The 22,381-nt window shown below is 55.2% G+C and overlaps 1 protein-coding gene across 1 annotated transcript; it reads right to left on the bottom strand.

Moving 5' to 3' along the window:
• Positions 1-980: 980 nt before the first annotated feature.
• Positions 981-22,087, bottom strand: ZBTB7A (zinc finger and BTB domain containing 7A). Its single transcript, XM_054396068.1, has 3 exons — positions 22,063-22,087; positions 5,583-6,781; positions 981-1,479 (listed from the first exon to the last, which is right to left on the bottom strand). The coding sequence occupies exons 2-3, from the start codon at positions 6,764-6,766 to the stop codon at positions 981-983; spliced, it is 1,683 nt and encodes a 560-aa protein (XP_054252043.1). The 5' UTR covers positions 6,767-6,781; positions 22,063-22,087.
• Positions 22,088-22,381: the final 294 nt, after the last annotated feature.

Raw genomic sequence — 22,381 nt, 5'->3', positions numbered from 1 at the left:
CTTCACCCTGGTCTCCCTGGACAGGGCCACGTCCACGCTGGGACCAGAGCAGCTCAGGCTCCCCCAAGCACAGATTTCAGGGTGGGAAGGGGTAGGGACTGGCCCCACTCCTACCGTCCCCAGCACCACCTGCCCTGTCCCAGCCCTTCCAACTCCTATCCCCCCTGCCCTCTTTTTATTTTTTTTTTTAATCTATTTTTTTTCCTTAAATAGATCTCTCTCTGCAATAGGATTTGTTTTGTTTTTGTTTTTTTTTTCTCTCTGTTTTAACGTGTGGTCAGCCACAAAATAAAGCTTTGGATTTACATGGAAGCTCTTTTCCATGCCACAGAGCCACTTTTCCAACCCCCCCAACACCTCCCTCCCCCCTCCCCCTTTTATGTGTGCTTCCTTAGCAAAAATGTTTTTGTTTTTTTTTTTTTTGCCTTTCCAGGAATTAAAAAAAATAAAAACCAAACAACCAAAAAAAAATCAAAACCAACAAAAAGGTTCCTTGGCTGCTGTAAGGGAGGAGGGGGAGGGAGAATTCCTTAGGGATGAGTGTTGGGGGGGGGGGGGAGCAAGCCCTGCTGATGAGGGGAGAGGATTGGAAACATCATATATATATATATATTTTTTTATATATATATATATATATATATAAAATTATCTTTTTTTTTGTCAAATTTTTTTGTGTGTGTGTGTCTGTGGTTTTTTTTTTTTTTTTTTGGCTTTTTCTTAAAAAAAAAAGGGGGGGGGAAGAGAAAAACAAAACAAAACAAAACAAATCTCCAAAGGGGGGGGGGGGAGGGAAGGAGAAAAAGAAAATCCAAAAGAAATTGGGAGGGGGGAAAAAAAAGAATTGCTAACTAGATTTTGTGACACTTGGGGTTTGTTTTTTTTGTTTTTTTGTTGGTTGGTTGGGGGTTTGTTGGTTGGTTTTTGTTTTTTCTCTTATATATATATATATATATATATAATATTTGTTTTGTTTTTTTGGTTTAGGAGAGTCCTTGCGTGTTACCCTCCACAGCCCCTCCTCCTCCTCCTCCTCCTTCTCCTCCTCCTGCTGCTACATTCAATCCTGACTCTTCGTTGTTTGAATTCTCCTCAAAGTGCTGCTGCTGCTGCTGCTCCTCCTGCCCGGTCCCCTGCAGGGTGGTGTCCTCTGATTCCTGACTCTCTCCTCCAGCTTGAAAACTTCCATCTTCGGCGGTCCCCGTCGGGGTAGGAGGCAGAGCTCCGCCATCCCTCACCCGGGGTTTCCGACCCCTCCGGGATGGAATTCCGTTGCATCCATCTTTTTTAAGGTGCCTGTGCAAGTGGTCGGAGCGGACGAAAGTCTTGAAGCAGCTCTCGCACTGATAGGGCCGCAGCCCGGTGTGGACTCTCATGTGGTTCTTCAAGTCGTAGTTGTGGGCGAAGGCGGCGCCGCACTGCTGGCACAGGTAGGGCTTCTCCCCGGTGTGCTTCCGCATGTGCACCTTCAGCTTGTCCTGCCTGCAGACAGAGCACAGCCGCGCGGCGCCGTCACCCCTCAGCACGCGCGGGCGGGGGCGGCGCGCCCGGACCCCCACCGGGGCAGGCGTGGGGCTGGGCAGCAGCCGGGTGGTGGCTGGGGTCAGGGAAGGTGGTGGTACAGGGCTGGGCGTTGAGTGATATGGAGTCAGGTATAGATATGGGGCTGGCATTGACTGGTGTGGGGTCTACGTATTGGTATAGGGCTGGGCACTGACTGGTATAGAGTCAGGTATGGATATGGGGCTGGGCATTGATTGGTATAGACTCAGGTATTGGTATGGGGCTGGGCATTCAGTGGTATAGAGTCAGGCATTGATATAGGGCTAGCATTGACTGGTGTGGGGTCTATGTATTGGTATAGGGCTGGGCACTGACTGGTATAGAGCTGGGCACTGACTGGTGTAGAGTCAGGTATTGATATGGGGCTGGCATTGACTGGTGTGGGGTCTACATATTGGTATAGGGCTGGGCAGTGACTGGTATAGGGTCAGGTACTGATATGGGGCTGGGCACTGAGTGGTATGGGGTCTACATATTGATATAGGGCTGGACACTGACTGGTACAGAGTCAGGTATTGATATGGGGCTGGGCATTGATTGGTATAGAGTCAGGTACTAATATGGGGCTGGGCATTGAGTGGTATGGGGTCTACATATTGATATAGGGCTGGACACTGACTGGTACAGAGTCAGGTACTGATATGGGACTGGGCACTGAGTGGTGACTCTATACCAGTCACCTGGTATAGACTCTACACTGGTATAGTCAGGTACTGATATGGGGCTGAGCACTGACTGGTATGGGGCAGGTATTGATACCCATATCATTGGGCACTGACTAGTATGAGGCCAGATATCAGTATGGGGCTGAGCACTGACTGGTGCAGGGTCAGGTATAGATATGGGGTTGAGAATGGTCCTGTATGGGGTCAAGCATCACCTGGGACAGGGCTGAGCATCACCCAGTATGGAGCTGAGCATCACCCAGTATGGAGCTGAGCAGTGCCTGGTACAAGGCTGAACAGTGCCCAGGACAGGGTCAAGCATCTCCCATCAGAGGCTGCTGCTGGCAGGCCCTGCGCAGCCGCAGCCTGAGGAGGGCAGGCAGAGGAGCTGGGCTGGGGGCCAGCATGGCCACGTGAGCCACAGCCTCTGCTTCTTCCTGGAGCAGAAACACCAGGCCCCAAGTGAGCAGGCAGTGAGGAGCAGCATCCCAGGCTGGGGTGGGTGTGAGGGATTAGGTCTCATCCCTCTCGACTCTCCTACAAGAAAATGCTCCTCCTTGTACCTAGGCAGTGGCCTGAAGCTGGGGAAGGGTGTGGAGAACAGAGCTGGGGAGGAGCAGCTGAGGGACCTAGGGTTGTTTAGGCTGGAGAAAAGGAGGCTGAGAGGAGACCTCATTGCTCTCTACAGCTCCCTGAGAGGAGGCTGAAGCCAGGTGGGCATTGGTCTCTTTTCTCAAGGAACAACAGAACAAAAGGAAATGGCCTCAAGTTACCCCAGGGGAGGTTTAGGTTGGACATGAGGAACAATTTCTTCCCCAAAAGGGTTGTTAAGCCCTGGCCCAGGCTGCCCAGGGCAGTGGTGGAGTCCCCATCCCTGGAGGCATTTAAAAGCTGTGGAGATGTGGTGCTGAGGGCCATGGTTCAGTGGTGCCCTGGCAGTGCTGGGTTAACAGCTGGGGGGCTTGATGATCTTAAAGGTCTTTTCCAACCCAAATGATTCTTTGATTCTGTAAAAAGGCTGGGCCCAGGCACCTTCTCCTTCCCCCATGGGAGAAATTCCAGCAGCAGGAGGCTCCAGGAAGTCCTAAACCTTAAGGGAAGGCTCAAAACACCAAGGATGTGTCCACCTCTACTTCTAACACAGCTCCCGAGGGGCTGGGCAGGGGCTGGCTCACTCAGAGCAAGGCAGCAGCACATCCACCACACAGCTTTGAAAACTGAATTTTTCTAATTGCTCAAAGGTTAGAAACATTGAGTTTGGATCTCAGCTCTCAGCCTTTCAGCCAGCAAAGGATCAGAGCGCAGCTGCTGCTCCGCCCCCTGCCAAGGCAGAGCAACCAGGAAGCACAGGAGAGCAAAAAGCAGCTCCAGGGTCCCCACCCAGAGAGGGGGTGGCAGGGAACCACCCCCAGCCAAACAGCTCCATCTTGTCCTCCTGCCCTCACCCCCAAAACCTCCCTCAAGGGCAGGCACTGCTCCTCTGCCGGACATGGGCTTCCCCTGCCTGCTGTGGCATTTTTGGTGGCACAGGGAGGTTTGTTAAGAATCACAGAGTGCTGGGGGTTGAGAGGGACCTCTGGAGATCATCCAATCCAACCCCCCTGCTAAAGCTGGGGCACCCAGGGCAGCTCATACAGGAACACATCCCAGATGGGTTTTGAAAGTCACCCCAGAACGAGACTCCCCAACCTTTCTGGGCAGCCTGCTCCAGGGCTCCAGCACCCTCACACCCAAGGGGTTTCTCCTCATGTTGAAGTGGAGCTTCCTAGGTTCCAGTTTGTGCCCATTGCCCCTTGTGGTGTCACTGGGCACCACCAAGAAGAGGCTGGCTCTTTCTTGTCCCCCACCCTTCAGAGATATATAAAAAGATCCCCCCCGTGGGGCTGCTCTTTTCCAGGCTAAACAGCCCCAGGGCTCTCAGCCCTTCCCCATCACACAATGTTCCAGGCCCTTCATCATCCTTGGACACTCTCCAGTAGTTCCCTGTCCCTCTTGAACTGGAGAGCCCAGAACTGGACCCAAGATTCCAGAAGTGGCCTCACCAGGACAGAGCAGAGGGGCAGAAGAACCTCCCTTGACACAGGTCTCCATCTGAAACCCACCAGAGGAGGCTGAGATGGAAAAGCAATGAGCTGGCACTGCCACACTGCCCTCCTCCCCCCCACAAAAGCCCCACACTTTCTCTCCCCCTCACCCAACCCAGGTGCCAAAGGCTGCCAGGCCTGGCAGCGCTTCCTCATCCTCCAGCTCCCAGCGAGGACCTTGGACCCGCTGAGGGCTGTGGGTGCAGCACCCGGGGGCCCCCCCGGCAGCCATGGGGCAGATCTGGTGCAGGGCAGGGAGGTGCCGCGTGGCAGGGCCCAGGCGCTGCTGGGGGAGCGGCGGAGGTTGGCATCCTGCCCCCTGCCATTATCTGCATTCCTCAGCTACCCAACGTGGGGCTGGGTGCGGCCACCACCATGGGGAGGGGGCTGGCAGCGCCATGGGGCAGGATCCGGCCTCCTGCCCACAGCCAGGCTCCGGCAGCTTCCCAGCGCAGCCACCTGCCACGTCCAGGGGCTGCCTGTGGTGGGGATCAGCCCCATGGCCCCCCAAGGAAGAGGCTCTTGGGAAGCAAAGCTGGCAGAGGCCAGGATGTCTCAGCAGGCAGGCAGGCACGGAGCCCCCGCAGCCCCTCGGCAGGGTGAGACCCTCGGCAGGGCGAGGAGGCGGCACTGCTGCGAGGCTGAACTGGAGGAAGCCAAACAATGTCTCCTTTCTTCAGCGTCCCCATGGCACAGGGAAGGATGGAGGAACCCTGATTAGAAACAGCGCCCAGGAGACCGCCCCCAGGGAGCTGAGCCCAGGCACCAGGCTCTGTGCGGTGCTGGGGGCAGCCAGCACTCAGCCCACCCTGGCTCACCCAGCCAGGACACAACTGATGTGGCTTCAGCCTCCTCCCGACCCAACTGGCAGCCACCAGTGCTTCGGTCACCCCAGGAGGCCATTTCTAAAGGGCTCCCAGACTCTCGCCTCCACCTTGGAAACACCAAGAGCTGCAGCTCTGTTCCATCAACCACATTGTTTGGCCTCTGCAGAAGCCTGGCTCTGGCCAGAGCTGCAGCAGAGCTCAGCAATTCCAGACAGGGGGATTGTACGGCACTGGCCATCGAGGCAGGCTCCTTGAGACACCACCTCAAGAGACACAACACCCAAAGGCTTCATCTCCCTGGAAAACTCCGGCCTTCATCTCCAGCTCGCCTGCTGCGATGGAAATTAGTCATGCAAGGGAAGACAGAAATTGCAGCAGCCCAGCCCAGCCCAGCCAGAGCCCCTGGGGGGGAAAGGCAAGAGGTGGTTTGGCGTGGCAGTGCTCACCTGGTGAATCGGACTTTGCAGATGTTGCACTCGTAGGGCTTCTCGCCGGTGTGGGTGCGGATGTGGCGCGGCAGCTTGCCAGCCCCCTGGATCACCTTCTCGCAGATGGGGCACTTCTGGAATGCTTTTGCCCTGATCTTCTTCTCCACCTTCTGGGACCAGGACGGGTAGACGTCGCCCTCGCTCGAACTGCCGAAATATTTCAAGTAATAATCCATGACCCCATCGTCGTCCTTCCGCTCGTCCTCCCCGAGCTGCTGCCTGCCCATGGAATTCATCATCTGCTGCAGCAGGGCGCTGGCAGCCAACCCATCCACCTCCCGCACGTCGTCCTCCGCCTCTGCGGGACCGAAGCTGGGGGAGTCGCCGGCTTCCTGCTGGTCCAGAGGTGCCCCCAGGGTCCCCTCCTCTTCTCCCGGGGTGGGCAGGCTCCGGCCACTGTAATGTCCGTTCTGAGAAGGTGAAAACAAGGAGCCGGAGGCTGCCTCCTCCTCCTCCCTGTCCAGCCACATGGCTGGGTTGCTGTCAGGATCACAGTCATTCGCCTTTGGTCTTTCATTCAGAGGGGTTTGAGAGTAGAAGTCTAAGCCATTGCAGTCCGGCTCCTCCTCCTCCTCTTGGCCTCGGAAGTTCAGTCTCTGAAGGTCTCTCAACTCTGGGTTGGTCCACGGGAAGCTGCCTTGGTGGCCGTTGACGGGGTTGCTCTGGAAGAACTCCAGGTACTCTTTTGCTCTGAGATGGTTCCTTTGATCAATTTGATCTACTGTATCCATCTGGTCATTTTTGGCCAGAATCTTCCTGTCCAGGAGATCCGTGCAAACATCCCTCACCGCCGGGATCTCCAGCAGGGTGGCGGCGTTGAGGATGTCGTTGACGTTGGAAGTGCTGACGGTCAGGGTCGCGGTGTAGGCGAACTCCAGCAGGGCCGACAGGGCGTCCGCGCTCACAAAGTCTATCTCATACACGTTCTGCTGGTCCACCACTAACCCTGAGGTGAAGAGCTTCTTGAAGTACTGGCTGCAGGCCGCCAGGACGGAGCGGTGGGTAGGGAACTCCTGGCCTTCCACCAAGATGACCACGTCGCACAGCAGCCCGTTGTTCCGCTGCTCGTTCAGGCTGCTGAGGATGTCGCTGCTGTGATCAGGGAACGGGATCCCGATGGGGCCGTCCACGCCACCCGCCATCCTCGATGCAAAAGGCTGGGGGGAGAAGGGGACAGCAGTGAGTCACAGGGGGCCTGGGCTGCTGGATGGCATCGAGGAGCTCGGCAGAGCTCCCGAGGCACCGAGCAGGTACCTGGCTGCTGACACCAGCCAGTGCCACGCCGAGCGCTGGCAGCACCAATGTGCTCTGCCATTGCTGATGCAAAAGGCTGGGGGGGAAAAAGGGGAGAGCAGTGAGAGTGAGCCACAAGGGGCCTGGGCTGTTGGATGGCATTGAGAAGCTCATCAGAGCTCCCAGGGCACTGAGCAGGTACCTGGCTGCTGACACCAGCCAGCGCCACACTAAGCACTGGCAGCGCCAATGTGCTCCACACCTCTCCTCACCACCATCCTGCCTGGCCCCATGCTTACCTTCATGCTGGGAAGGAGGAGGAGAAGGGACACAGCCTAGGAGCTCTTGAGCTAGAGGCTGAAGAACAGCTGAATTAGCAAGGATCTGGGCCAGAGCTGGCAAGCCTTGGCAAGGCCCAGGGTTAACACAGCCAGACGGCATCTGGACCAAGCTGGCAGGCATGCCCGAGGTTGGGTTAGAGAGGCTGGAGCCTCACCAGTAGACCCCAGTCCACCTCTGGGAGTATTTCCCAATCCCGCTTGTACTGGGAAGGTCCCAGCTCCGCCCAGCTGAGCTCCTGACACACTCGAGTCATTGGTGGGAAACCTTCTACCCACTGCTCCCCACTGGGCTCCCTGGACTCTTGGGAGAGAAGCAGGCAGGGTGCTGCCAGGGAGCATCCTTTGGAGAGGGCACAGCAGTGAGCTCAGCACTCAAAGGCACTGAGGGGTAGGAAAAAGGGAGCTGTGACACCCCCCACCCCAGCCTGCTGCTGAGGGCAGTTTACAGAGAGCTGAGCTTAAACACTTCCACCCACGGCAACCACTGCGCCTTCCCCAGGAGCAGGGAGGGCACCAGGGCCAAACCAGGCCTCCCAGGCCCAGCCTTCAGATGCCCCAAATCAGGAATCTTGTTTCCCTCCTGTCTCAAGCAGCAAACCTCTCTGCTCCTTACCACAGAGACACTGTCTGCCTGTCAATCAATAGGGGATTGATTGGCCTCAAGCTGTGCCAGGGGAAGTTTAGGTTAGATATTAGAATATTAGATATTCTTTGCTGTCAGAATGGTCAGGGATTGGAGCAGGCTGCCCAGGGAGGTGGTGAAGTCACCATCCCTGGAGGTGATAAAAAACCAAGATGTGGCACTCTGGAACAGGGTTTAGTGGCCATGGAGGTGTTGGATAGATTCATAGATCTGTTTTGGTTGGAAGAGACCTTTAAGATCATCAAATCCAACCCCCATGGCCACCAAACCATGTCCTGCAGTGTCATGCCCACACCCTTCTTGATCATCTTCGAGGTCTTTTCCAACCTTCATGATTCTACCACTGGCATCAGCAGGAGCCAAGACATCCACACACAGATGATGCAGATCACAACACCCTCAGCACAAAGGGAAGGTATCAAAGTCCCCAGGGAAACTGAGGCACAGCAGGAAATGGCCTGCTCCATGCAATGGCAGGGGGGAGGGTTGATGAGTCAGGAGCTGCTCCAGACCAGAAGTAAATCTGGAGGAAGCAGCTCCCAGCAGAGCAAAGCAGCACAGGGAGCCAGCAAGCAGGCTGCAACACCAGGCTGGCTTCCCAGCACAGGCACCCACCCTGCTTCTGGCCTCAGCTGCAGCTCTCCCACCAGTTCTGCCTCTTTCTTTCTTTGCAAAAGCTTCCTTAATAGAAAGAAAATGAACAAAACCTCTGCAGCTTTGTGTCTTACCCAAAGAAAACACAGGAGAAGGTGGTTCTGAGGCTGGATAACATCGATTTGAGGTGAATCCCTCAGCATTAAACATTTAGGCATAAACCAGCCTCAAACTCAACACATCCAGCACAATGCTGGGCAAGGAACAGAGGAGCTGGGATGGATGCACAGGGCAGCCAGTGCAAGTCCTGCCACCAAAGCAAGGTAGCTTCCTGAGCTGTCCAGAGGTCATGGAATCATGGAACTGTTTCAGTTGGAAAAGACCTCTGAGGTTATCCAGTCCAACCAGCAACCCACCACCATGGCCACCAAACCCTGGCCCCAAGTGCCATAGCCACAGGTTTCTTGAACACCTCCAGGGCTGGGGACTCCACCACCTCCCTGGGCAGCCTGCTCCAATCCCTGACCACTCTCGCAGCGCAGAACTTTTTCCTCATGTCCAACCTAACCCTCCCCTGGCACAATTTCAGGCCACTTCCTCTCCTATCGCTCAACACTGCCACCAAGACCAAGCACCGAAGCAAGGTGGCTTCCCAAGCTGCCCAGAGCAAGTGCACCAACACCAGAGCCAGCTGCTGGCCTCCTGCAGCAGCAGGATTTAAAGCCAAAGTCCTTTCATGGCTCTCATGGTCCTTGGTAGGGAGGAAAAGGCTCTTTGATGGCTGAGGACCAGATGACCAAACAGTGCTCCAAATTCAGCCACCCGCTCCAGGTGTGACCTTGGGCAAGGTCACCACAACCACATGGGGTCCAAGGGACACCCCTGGCATCCCAAATCACTGGGGTGCACCAGGAGGGGGGGGGGTCTCTGCTGCCTCACCACCACCTGTCCCATTCCCACCAGGCCAGCCTCACAGCTCCCCAATCCCCCCCCCAGTCTGAGCCACCACAGCACATCACTCCCCCAAAAGGGGGTCTGATCCCTCTGCCCACCCCACCCATTAGAGCCTCTCCCCCAACCTCTCCCCTCTCCAGCAGATGCTTTACTAAGCTTCTTCTCCCCCCCTCCCCAGGCATGAAGCATTTGGAAGCTTCAGACCAGAGCCTTCTGAGCAGCCCAAGCTTCGTGCCCCACACAACCAGGCTCTGTCAGCTGCAGCGCCCAACTGCGGGCACCAAGGGGGCCTGGGGAGGGCAGATGCGGGGGGGGGGGCGAGTCAGGCCATGCAGGCAAGGTCACCACCCCCACCCCCACTGCCCTTCCCAAGCAGGGGGCCAGGACAATCAGCAGGACAGTGTGGGAACGGCTGCAGGGTCATGAGACTGCCGAGGGCTGGCATGGAAAGTTGTACAACTTCGCAACTCATTCTCCTCGCACAACGTGGCCTTTGTGTCCCTCAGCTGCCGTGGCAGAGGATGGCCAGGGGCTGGCCAGGCTGCCCTGAGCCCCTCCACCCTCCCCCAGGGATGGCCACAGCCAGAGACCACCAGATTCCTCCCCTCAGCCCTTTAAAAAACATCTCCTTTTTCTCTTTTTGTTTTAGGATGCTGTGCAGCCAGAGAGTGAAAACCTGCACTCAGGGAATTAGGGATGAGAGATGGAGCCTTCCACCAGATCAAAAATCCCACCTAGAGAAGACATATCATGGCAGAAATCCCCGTGGAAAGGTCCTAAGAGCCAGGTGATGAGTGACAAAAAGCACCAACAGGACCTCCAGCAAGTCCACTCCTCCTTGGCAAGAGAAAGGTCTGAAAAGGGCCACCAAGGGGGAGCTTCAACTACTGACCTACATCTCCCAGGCAGCTCTTTTCTCTCTCCACAGCTCTCACCCCAGCAAGGAGGGCATCAGCCACTCACTGCCCCAGACTGACTGGCTCTGCAGGGCTGCAAAAATGTCACATTTCACCCCCAAAGCAGCCTTGCAGGCTGCTTTGGGGGTGAAATGTGACATCTTTGCAGCCTGCTGGTTGCTTTGGAGGTGAAATGTGACATCTTTGCAGCCCTCACAAGGAACCCAGAGCAACCAAGGGGATGCCAGCAACTTAAAATATGCTGTAGTTGAAAGAGGAAGCTCAAAACAAACCCCAGAAGCTCTCACATTTTATTTACAGACCTGGCGTTGACACCCAGGCACAGCCCTCAGCTAACTTGGTGTGCTCTCAAAAATCACCAGCCTGGGCCAACTCCAAGCTCCCCACCTCTGCCCCAAAGCAAATGCAGCCCCATTCCAGGCAGGAAAAAATGTCACTTGTCCCTTTTGTGGAAGAACTGGGTGAGGTGGGAAGCTCCTCACCTTGTGGAGAAGTGAAGGCACCTAGGGAGAAAGAAGCTCCTGCAGCAGGATAAGGGAGGAGTGACCTGCTGGAGAGCAGCTCTGCAGAGCACTAAGTGCTGGGGGACAATTATCCAGGTGCTCCCAATGTGCCCTCCTGGCCAAGAAGGCCAATGGCATCCTTGGATGTATGAGGAAGAGTGTGGCCAGAAGGTTGAGAGAGATTCAACTCTTAAGAAGGCCATACCTGGAGTCCTGGGTCCAGTTCTGGGCTCCCCAGTTCCAGAGGGACAGGGAAGTACTGGAGAGAGTCCAGTGGAGGCTACAAAGCTGCTGAGGGGCCTGGAGCAGCTCTGTGAGGAGCAAAGGCTGAGAGCCCTGGGGCTGAGAGCCTGGAGAAGAACAGCCCCAGAGGGGAGCTGAGCAATGCTCAGCAAGAGCTAAAGGGTGGGAGGCAAGAGGCTGGGGCCAGATTCTTGTCAGTGGTGCCCAGGGACAGGACAAGAGACAATGGGCACAAAGTAGACCCCCAGGAGGTTCCATCTGAACAGGAGGAGACACCTTCTTTGGTGTGAGGCTGCTGGAGCCCTGCAGCAGCTGCCCAGAGAGGTTCTGGAGTCTCCTTCTCTGCAGAGCTTCCAACCCCCCCTGGGCATTGTGCTCCTGGGCAAGCTGCTGTGGGTGCCCTGCTTTAGGAGTGGGGTTGGACTGGGTGAGCTCCAGAGGTCCCTTCCAAGCCCACCCTGCTGGGATTCTGTGAGGACCACTCAGGGCAAGCTCAGCTGTTCCACACCCACCTGATCCAGCACCAGGACCATCCCTGTGCACTTTGCTGCTGGGTTGTCTGCTGAAGCTCAATCCATCACCTGACACCTTCCAGCCCCAGCAGTGGAGCTGCAGCAGAGCAGAGCCAAGTGGTAACTGAAGTCCCTGAGCTTGCACTTCACTCCCCTGAGTCCAGCAGGATGTCACCCAACCCCTCCTGGAGCTCTGGAATTCAACATTTACATTCAAATGAGGACCACATGAAGATGGGACCACAACCAGAAGTGCTGAGAGGACACTCCTTAATTACAAGTTTTCCACAGAACCTCACTGGGGTTGGCTTTTGGTTTTATTTTTGTTCTCTTCTGTGCATTTCTGGGGGAAGAGAGGAACCTGAGCAGCTCCCAGGGCTGTGCAGTGTGCAGGTATCAGGTGTAGGAGCTAAGTCACATCTGGTTAGTCAGGTAACAGGAGGTTTTCTATCTGCTCTTCAGCCAGAAAAGATCCTGAATGGCTTGACAGAGGCAGGGCTCTGCTCTCCCCAGAGAGCTGCCACCCACTCCAGCAGCTCACAGCAGAAGCTTGAGCAACAGCAAGCACCTGCTCAGGGCTGCAAGGCAAAACTGTCCTCACCTCTTCCACCCAAAAAGGGCTGCAGGGCACGGCTCTGGTGAGAGGTGTCACAGAACCATGGAATTGTTTGGGTTGGAAAAGCCTTCTAAGATCATCAGGACCAACCACTGACCTGAGACCATCATGGCCATTAAGCCAGAATTCCTTCCCAGCAGCCTGCCCTGACCCTGTGCCTTTCCTCCACAAAACTCAGCCTAACACCTTGTGATCATTCCTTGGGCACCTGAAGCTGCAAGAGGCCAAACACCCACCTGCTGGAGCCCACATGGTGATTATTCCCAGGAAACAGGAGTGTTCCCACTCTCTACAACTCCCTGAGTTGGAGTGAGGTGAGGGTTGGTCTCTTCTCCCTAGGATCAGGTGACAGAAGGAGAGGAAACGGCCTGAAATTGCCCCAGGGCAGGGTTGGGTTGGACACAAGGAAAAAATTGTTTGCTGCAAGAGTGGTCAGGGATTGGAACAGGCTGCCCAGGGAGGTAGTGGAGTCCCCATCCCTGGAGGTGCTCAAGAAACCTGTGGCCATGGTGGTGCTAGGTCAATGGTTGGACTGGCTGATCTCAGAGGGCTTTTCCATCCCAAACCATCCTATGATTCTAAAAGGCAGCTCTCAGGCCACGTAGATGGAGCCTGAGCCATCATCTCTGCTGACACCAAGCTCAGCAACATCCCAAGGACAAGCCTGAGCAGGTCTCTCTCTGCCCAGGATCCACCCTAAACTATGTGGAGGCATCAGGAAACACCTCGCACGCAGTAGCACTCAGCCAGAGAAAGAAGGTGGGAAGATGGTAGGCAGGAGGGAATGGAGGAGGGGGATTTGCCCAGCTCAGGAGAAGCAGAGTGGTTCTTGAAGGCCTCCAACCACTCTCCAGTGCTGTTAAAATTCAACTGCTCTCCAAAAGGAATGTGCTGCTGGGCAGTTTAGGGCCAAACTATCCCAATTATGTAGACCTGAGAAGCCCAAGTGAGCTGTGGAGAGGAAGCCCCTGCAGGCTGACTTTTGTTTTGAAATACATCTGCATTGTGCTAATAGCAGGGGAAGGAATCTTTTGTGTCCAGCAGGTAACTGAGTCATCAATGGCAAGGAGTGAATTCAAGCATTCTTATCTCTGACTGACCCTCACAGCAGGGGTGAAGCACCAGAGGACACACAGGGCATGACCACGATCATGCAGCTATTGAAGGGAAGAGATCAGAGCAGAAGCAGCATCCTGCAAATATCTGTGGCCTCTTTGTGGACAATATGGCTCTGTCTTCTGCAAAGGAGCATCCCCTCCAGCTCCCTCCAAACCCCCCAGCTGAAGGCAAGGACTCTGGGAAGCATCTCCTAGCCCAGCTCTCAAAGCAGGGACTCTGTTACCCCAGCTCTGACTGCCAGATCCATGGCACAAGGGTGGTTGGTCTGAGGAACTGACCATATCATGAGGACTCTCAGAATCCCAGCACTGTGGGGGTTGGAAAGAACCTCTGGAGATCAAGTCCAACCCCCTTGGCCAAGGCAGGTTCACCTAGCCAAGGTCACACAGGAACACATCCAGGCAGGCGGGTTTCTAACCAGGCACCAGGGTCACACACTCAGACCAAGCTACTGCTCCACTGGTTCCTCAAAGCAGGGCAGCTGTTTGGTTCTGATCCTTCCAAAGATCAGAGCTTCCTGTTGAAGGTGAAGTGGAAACACAACCAAGCTGCTGTGACAAGACCTGAGAAGGGAGCCTGAGCTCCCCAGTTTCAGTCCAACCCGACGAACCCGCACCACTATCAGGTAAGCAAACCAGCTGGGGCTTTCCGTGCTGCTGCCAGGTCCAACCTGCCAGGGAGGTTTGCCTCTCCCTACTGTCTAGAATTCTGTGCCTGGGCAGCGTAGGAAGCACCAGCACAAAGACAACCCTCATTCTAGGACAGTTTCAGACCAAGCAGCTGCCCAAGATAAAAGGAAATCCACCCAAGAAAAAGAAGGGAAAAATCACCAATCCTTCAGCAGGGATCCACACCACATCCCTCAGGAGCTGGGAGTGTTCAGCCTGGAGAAGAGAAGGCTCCAAGGAGAGCTTAGAGCTGCATTTCAATATCTGAAGGGGACCTGCAAGAAGGCTGGGGAGGGGCTTTCAGAAGGGCCTGTGGGGACAGGACGAGGGGCAATGGTTTGGAACTGGAGCAGGGGAGGTTTAGGTTAGACACCAGGAGGAAGTTCTGCACAGTGAGGGTGAGGAGACACTGAACAGGTTGCCCAGGGAGGTGGTTGAGGCTCCATCCCTGGAGACATTCAAGGTAAGACTGGATGTGGTCCTGAGCAGCCTGCTCCAGTTGGAGGTGTCCCTGCTGAGTGCAGGGGGGTTGGACAAGATGAGCTTTGAGAGTCCTTTCCAACCCAGTGCAACTTGTGAGTCTTAGAGGGGCCAAAGCACTCCCCAAGTTAGCACCAGGGCATAAACATCTCAACCACCACAGAAAGAACCATCCTGGAGCAGGGCCTGCAATGCCTCAGCAGCAGAAGGTCAGAGAGGAAAGCAGAATCCCACATCCCGCTGCTGCTGTCAAGGGAACTCTGGCAGGAGAAGTATCTGGGAATTGCTGCCATTGATGTGTGGAGGGAGCAGTGGAACTGAACACCCCTCACACCCTCAACAAGCATCACAGGACTTGGATCACCACAAGTGATAAACAGCTTTGATTTTCCATGGTACTCAAAGAAAGCAGCAATCATCACTGGGGCTTTGAGTCTGGAGAAGAACAGCCTGAGGGGATCTCATCAACACTGATCAATGCTTCAAGGCTGGGGTGCAGCAGGATGGGACCAGGCTTTGCTCAGTGGTGCCCAGTGACAGGACCAGGGGTTACAGAGGTACAAACTGACCAGAAGCTCCAGCTAAACATGGAGAAACTTCTTTAAGGGTGCTGGAGCCCTGGAGCAGGCTGCCCAGAGAGGTGGTAGAGTCTCCATCTCTGGAGTAATCCAAAAAGCAACCTGGACTTGTCCCTGTGTGTCCTTCTCCAGGAGACTGCCTTGGCAAGAGAGTTGGACTCTATCTCCTAAATCCCTTCCAACCCCTACCATTCTGTGAGATCCCTTCTCCTAGCCAAGCCCCTCAGAGCTAGGAACACTGCTCAGGTGGCTTTGCTGTGGGGGTCTCCTCTCTTCCCCTGGGGCTGGCCAAAGAGGCTGATCAGAGCATGGACAACCCCCCCCTCCCCCAGGCACCAGCCATTTCCTCACTGGGGAAGGCTGCATCCTGTGCTCAGAGGAGCCTGCATGGCTCTGAGACATTTGGCAGAGCTGCACTGAAGAATTGTGATGAAGAAGTCCCAAGGCCACTCTACAGCAGGCAGTGGAGGGATGACCACCAAGCCTCTCACAGTGATGCATTGCCCAGCAGCTCCTGGACAGACAGGTTTGGGAGTCAGTCATCTGCCTGCATCCTCAGGCAAACCCTGGCAGGTAGCCCCAAGAGACCAGTTTAAATTTGACACCTCAGCCCATTCATGAATCATTCCAGCATCAACAGCTGCTCCCTCCCAACCCTTGCTACTGTGGGAAGAAACATGGAATGGTTTGGGCTGAAGGGACCTCTGAAGCTCATCCAGTCCAACCTGCATTCAGCAGGGACATCCCCAGCCAGAGCAGGTTGCTCAGAGCCACAAACAACCTGAGCTGGGATGGCTCCAGGGATGGGGCAGCTCCCACCTCTCTGGGCAGCCTGGGCCAGGCTCTCACCACTCTCAGCATCAAAAAAATCTCCTCCTTCTCTCCATTCTAAATGTGCCCTTTTCTGGTTTAAAGCCATCACCAATCCTTGTCCCCTGAGGTGAAGAACAACTGTACCAAGACACCTCAGAGGTGGAACAGTGACCACCTGTGCCAAGCCAGAACCAGAGCAAGAGCAACTGGAACCAGGCTCCCCAAGTCCTCCATCAGCACTGGGTTGCAAAGCAAGCAGCAGCAGGGATGGTGGCACCACAATGGAGCAGGGAGGTGCTGAGCTGGGCTCTGTGGTGCTGCTAAGGAGATGCCAGAGGTCTGGGGTTCCTCATCAGGCCAGAAGAACTTATTAGGGACATCAGGAAGAAGAGGGTTTGCTGCTCTTCATTTTCCAAACCTGCCTGAATGTGGAGTGCTGCTCACATGCTGGTCCAGGAGGGCCAGGCCAGATGTGTCCTTTTCCTAGTTGCATGGACAGTGAAAGGAGAAGGGCTGCTGAGGAAAGGGCTCATGACAAGCAGCTTTAACACCAGATCCAGGGTCTGACCAACCACCTGACCCTTCATAAATCCCATCCCCATTCCCCTCCTTCCCATCCAGGCTCCATAATTCACTCCCAACTCCAGCCTCTAAACACAACCACACCAGAGAGCACTCCTGCTGCTGAGCAGGAGAATAAACCCAAACCCAGTGAATGCACAGCAGTGCACAGGGCCCACTCCCAACACATCCCAAAGTGCCTGGGGCCAGGAGGAAGTCCCCTGCACCTCCCACCACAAGCTCTGTGGCTTTGATGGAAACCTAATGGTGCTCACCACCCAGACAAGAGGCCCAGCACATCTCTGAAGACACTGCTGGGTAACTTCCACAATGAAGTAGGCAGAAGAGGGATGAGCAGACACCAGGGAGGCTCTGTGCTGCTGTGGATCCCCACCAAGGACAAGGTTCCCTTCCAGGGCATGGCACAGCCTCAGCAGGCACTTTGGATTCCACTGCAGCATCAGCCACTGGCAAAAAACAGAAGTTGGCTTTGACCCCAAGAGATGGCAGCGAGCTGCCCCTGCCACCATGTCACAGGGCAAGCACCACAGCACAGCTTCTGCCAGATCTGCTATGGCTCACCCAAAAGAGGAAGCCATGGCACAGATCTTCCCTCCCCAACCTGCCACCCTTCCAAACCACTCCACACCAGGGTCAACACTCAGCACAGAGCCTCCCCAACCTGCCACCCCTCCAAAACCATCCCACATCAGATCAGCACACAGCACAAAGCCTCTCAAACCTGCCCTACCCTCCAAAGTCATCCTGCATTGGATCAACACACAGTGCAGAACCTCCCAAACCTGTCACCCTGGCACTGGATCAACACATGGCACAAAGCTTCCTCAACCTGCTGCCCCTCCAAAGCCACCCTGCACTGGATCAGCACACAGCACACTCTAAGCTTCACTTAATTGTCCCCTCTTTCAGGTTCAAACCATCAATCCTTTTCCTTGACCCCTGAAGGAGAACTGCAAGACATCTAAGTGGTGTGACAGTGACTGCTCATGCCAAACCAGAACCAAAGCAAGAGCCAACCAGCCTCCCAAACCTGTCACCCCTCCAAACCCATGCTGCACTAGATCAGCACCATTCCTGGAAGGCTTTAAAAGCTGTGTAGACCTGGTGCTGAGGGCCATAGTGCCATGTGAATGGTTGGACTCCACCATCTGAAAGGCCTCTTCCAACCAGAGTGATTCCATGACTCTGCAGTTCCCACACGACCCTTTCTGCCACTGACAGCAACAACCAGGACAGACTAAAACTCCTCTTGTGTTGCAAGGTTAGCTTGAACTGGTTACTCCACCCAGCCCTCCTTGCCAATTTTCTCCTTTGTCATCAGAGGCTGCACTTAATCCAGCAGGAATGTGCCTTGGTTCAAGCCTGCGGAGTCACAGACCCAAGGCCAGCGCATGGCCCTTGGACCTGGGGGTGTGCAGGGGCTTAATTTGGTGCCTCAAGACCTCCAGCAGCAGCACCATGGCTCTGCACTGGGGTTTCTCAATGTGATTGTCCCATGTCCATCCTGTGAGGTCTTTGTGTTGCACTGTCACCGAGCAGCAGGAATTTCTCTGCGTGCAGAAGTGAGCTACTGACCACCAAGGAGGCCAAGAGTGACCACCAACCTCCAGGCAGCAGGAATTTCTCTGCACTGAGAATAAACCAGCCACCGAGGAGGGCAGAAGTGACCTTCAGACCCTGCTGCAAACCCACCTCTGCTCCAGAAAAAGCTACATTCAAGCTGCTCCCAGGCCTCCTTCCATCCCCTCAGCCTACACAGGCAGTCCTCAGCCTGCTCAGCATCCCAGCATGGTTTTTCAGAGCCACCTCAGCGTTAATGGGAGCTGCTTGTTCTGCCTGCTGAAACAAACCCAGCCAAAGCCCAGCGCAAGTGTGCCCACACTCCTGCTGCCAACAGCCCTCCGCCGGCTCTGCTCCCACAGAGCTGCTCCCTGTGAAACCGCCGTGGGGTCCCAGGAGCTCCCACACTGCAGAACACGAAGCCCTCACTACTCAGCCCTTCAGTTCTCCTGAAAAAAATCTCAGAAGATGCAAGCAACAGGAAAAAGAAGACTAAACACAACACACAACTTCACATTTTGTGTTTCGAGGCTGGCTAAAGGACTAACCCTTGCCTAGAAGGACACTAGGGATGGAAGGGGAAGGTTTCTTTTTCAGCTTGAAAGCCTTGGAGGCACCGAGATCTCCCTGGACTCCTGGTGAAGGAATGATGCTGCCACCAGCATTAACACACAGCATGAGGGCTGAGTGGGGACTTTGGGCCCATGGCACACCCCAGCCAATCAAGGCTGGATGAAAATAAGGGCTGCAACAGGTTGTGTTTTCACCCCTTTCTGCCCCTGGCAGGGCACAGACCAGCAAGAAGCCAAATCCTGCACTCCCCATTCCAGATAAAATCCCCCCCAGGTCCCCAGCAGTACTGCCCCAAGACAGACTGACAGCAGCTGCCCATTTTGCAACACTCTCCCCCTCCCCTGCCACAACTCCTTTCCATCTCCAAAACCAGAAGAACCACAAAAACTGCTCCAATCCCCCCATTCCCACAGCCTCCCACCAGTGCCTGTCCCTTTCCTGACCTTCCCCCTGCACACACAGCTCTCCCTAAGCCCCCAGACCAACTTGTCCTTCTCTCCCACCCTGCAGCGATTTCACAAGTTCCCCTTCACAGCCTCCATGTCCTCCCCCTGCAACCAGCCTGGCATTTCCTGCCCCACTCCCACCACGTTCCACCTCAGAGGTCGAGCATTAACCTCATTGCCTCAAATGGCACCTCCAGGAGCCTTTGCCATATCAGGAAGAGGAAGGGAAAAATAAAAAAAAAAAAGAAAAAAGGGTGGGGGGAAAAGGTAAAGCCAAAGACTGGAGTTTAATGACCAAGCAGAGCATACCAGCAGGGCAATCCCTTAGGCAATTCCTAGTTTGTGGCAGCCTGTCCTGGCATCCTCGGCTCCATGCAAGGTGCAAGAGGGGTTCCCTGTCCTGCCATGGAACTCTTTGCCTTCCCTCCTCGGTGCAGGAGCAGGCAGCAGAGGGATGAAGGGAGGGAAGGCTGAACAGGTACCACGTGTACCCTGCCTGTCAGGGCAAGAGGCTCCCAGTAACTAGAGAGCAGCAACCTGTAGCTACAAGCCTGCCCTCAATGCTTGCCCAGCTCTGGTGCTGGGTAGGCACTCAAGCAAACAACAACAAAAAGCCAACTACTTACTGGTTTCCAGTTTGCCGGTGGGAAATACGTAGGTGCACGAACCAGGAAGGAAATAGGGAGCACAGCAGGTAAGAGGGAGTTAAAATGCAGCGCTGGGACACTTGGGAGCATCCTCTGCTGTGGGGGGAAAAAAAGCAGGGCAAGAGTCCTTCCCGCAGCAGGGAGAGGATTTCACAGCAGCTCGGGTGGGTGCAAAGCAGGAGGAGAACGGTCAGGAAGATGCTGACCCTCTGAAGGGTCAGCAAAGAAATCACTCAGCAGCTTCCAGCCCAGGCCCCCCCGCAGGGAGCGGCGAGTCTGAAGCGTTGGAGGCCTGGGGCTGTGGCCGGGGAGGTGCTGCCGCTGCCGACGCTCCGGCCGGGACCATGCTTAGAGGATGGGCGAAGCAGCGGCGCCGGGAAGCCGCTGATTGCCAGGGGATCTGCAGCTCATCTCACCAACGCGGCCTTGGCTCCCACCTGCAGCCACGGGGCAGCTCGCAGCAGTTTCCAGTTTCTCGCACCTTGTCACATTACGATGGGACACTGATCCCCCCCGCCCCGGTTCCACCTGCGGCCAGGCGCCGCGGCCAGCGAGCTCGCAGCGAGATTTACAAGTCCCTCAGCTGGCCGGGTGTCCCGGGAAGGGGGGAGGGAAAAATAAAGGAGCCTCACCAGGATTCATGGCACAGAATGAGTTTTGCTCCCTTTACAGCCTCAAAGTCACGGCCGGGCTCTGCCACAGGAGCCAGCACTGGGAGCGGGGATCAGGGAAACTGAGACTGAGCGCGGAGGGAAGACGATACGGCCCGGGAGGCTGGGCGAGCAACAATCCTCCCTGGATACTCGTGGAGGATCCCGCCGCTCGCCTGACCTCGTTTGCTCCTGCTCTGACGTCCCAGCAGAGCTCCTCCGGGCCCGGCGGGATGCTGCCGGCACAGGTATGGGGACGGACACGCGGCGAAGGCTTGATGGGGAGGCAGCTCCGAACACAAACATGCACCAGTCGGGATCAAAGGGTCATGGGACCGGGCAACAAACGCTTCCCTTCATCCCAGAGACTGCCTGGCTTTCTCCCTTTCCCTGAGTTTTAGTTTGTCAAAAGGCTTTTTAATTACAGCTCGAAACCAGTCTCCTCAACTTTGAGGTTAAGGCTGGTCGAGAGCAGAGTTAAGAGCAAGTATTTGCTGCTTTGACTATGCAAGATAAGGAGGAGGGCTCTAATTGTTCGCCACAGAAGTCTTCTCACCCAGCAAAATACAGCATCCTGCGACTGGGAAAAAACCCTCGAGTGTCAGTTTTAATCAAGATGAAACCACAGTTCTCACACGTTCAGGGCTCCCTCTCAAAGGCAACCCAGGAATTTCACACAGGTTTCAGGTCAGACACCCAGGGGAGAGCCGATTCTGCAGAGTTAAAGCCCAGCACCGGGGCAGCACCACCAACAAACGAGGTCTTGAGGAAGCACAACAGCTCCGTGGTGGCAGCCTCACGACAGGAGCTCTGAATTCCTCCCATGCTGCCATCCACATTCTCACGCCGGGAAAACCACCCCGACTGTCAATTCTGCTTTAAAAGTCACAAAAAACACAAAGCAAACCCCATCGCCTTCAGCACACACCACATTAATTCCACCCAGCACCTCCAGCGAGCTGAGCTCCTCGTTTAGCCCACGGTACGGCTAAAGAGCATCGGCAGACCCTGCTGCCACCACGCAGAGGGGAGCAAAGAAAAGGTTACAAAAGAAAAAGAACATCAAGAGCAAAGCAGAGCTGCAGATCAGCAGAAAGCAAAGAACGAGTTTCGTTCGCCACCAAGTTTATGGAGAGCTTGTGCCTTGCAAAACCCTCCCCTGAGCTGCTAACGCAATTAAGGCTTGGTGGAAAAATCCCACCAGCTCTCACCCATGTTTGGGTTGTGCCTCTTCACTCCCTCTTCCACCAGAACAAGCCAGAACAGGGGCCAGAATGAATATTAAACACGAAAGGCTCCTCTCTAATAAACTGCTCAGTTTTTTTCTCCCAGTCTTTTTTTCCACCTCCCCCCAGTCCTTTAAACCCAACATCTCCAGCAAACCACTAGAGTTCAGCCAGCACCATCTCCTCCTGACCAGCCTCCAGAAGTGGCCACACCACTGCAGCTTCCAACCAGAACCAGCAGAAACATGCAGAAATAGAAACATTCAAAACTAAAACCTTTCCTTAAAAAACACAAACAAGCAAACAAAAACCAACATCCCCCCAAACCCCAACACTTTTTAGCACACAACAGGATGACCTTTTAGCTCCACTACACAACTTCAACCCTCATTAGGTTGTAAAATTCTTCCAGGCAGAGAGACCTTCTCTACCCATGTCCATAAAGTCCTTATTATATAAGTTATGGTTTCGATAGCCAAGTCAATTAGCAGCCCGGGGAGCACAGCTAATCTTGAACTTGGAGCAGCAGCAAACTCTTACCAAGAGTCCTTGAGCTGAGAGAAACTTGTGCTGGCCAACCTCCTGCCGCCCTGCGAGCCAGAGGGTCTCCAGGAGCTGAGAACATGGGAGAGGCAGGCGAGGCACAAGCAGTCACGTCGATCGCGGGTGCACAACAGGAACTGTTGCTTTCAACATAGGAACGCCGGGATTTAAAAGCTCCGGTTAGAGAGGAAGCCCCAGGTGCCAGAGCCCAGCTCCACACGCGGCTCCAAGGGATTTTCCCGCACCACTCAAACCACACAAGCAACAGAGCCCTTTCCTTGGGCAGCAACCAGCTTGCCTCCCGCTTCCAGCCCGC

This window comes from Indicator indicator, chromosome 36 (assembly GCF_027791375.1).
Source record: "Indicator indicator isolate 239-I01 chromosome 36, UM_Iind_1.1, whole genome shotgun sequence".
NCBI lineage: Eukaryota > Metazoa > Chordata > Aves > Piciformes > Indicatoridae > Indicator > Indicator indicator.
The sequence above is the reverse complement of the archived record's forward strand: the minus strand, read 5'-3'. Positions and strand labels throughout refer to the sequence as shown.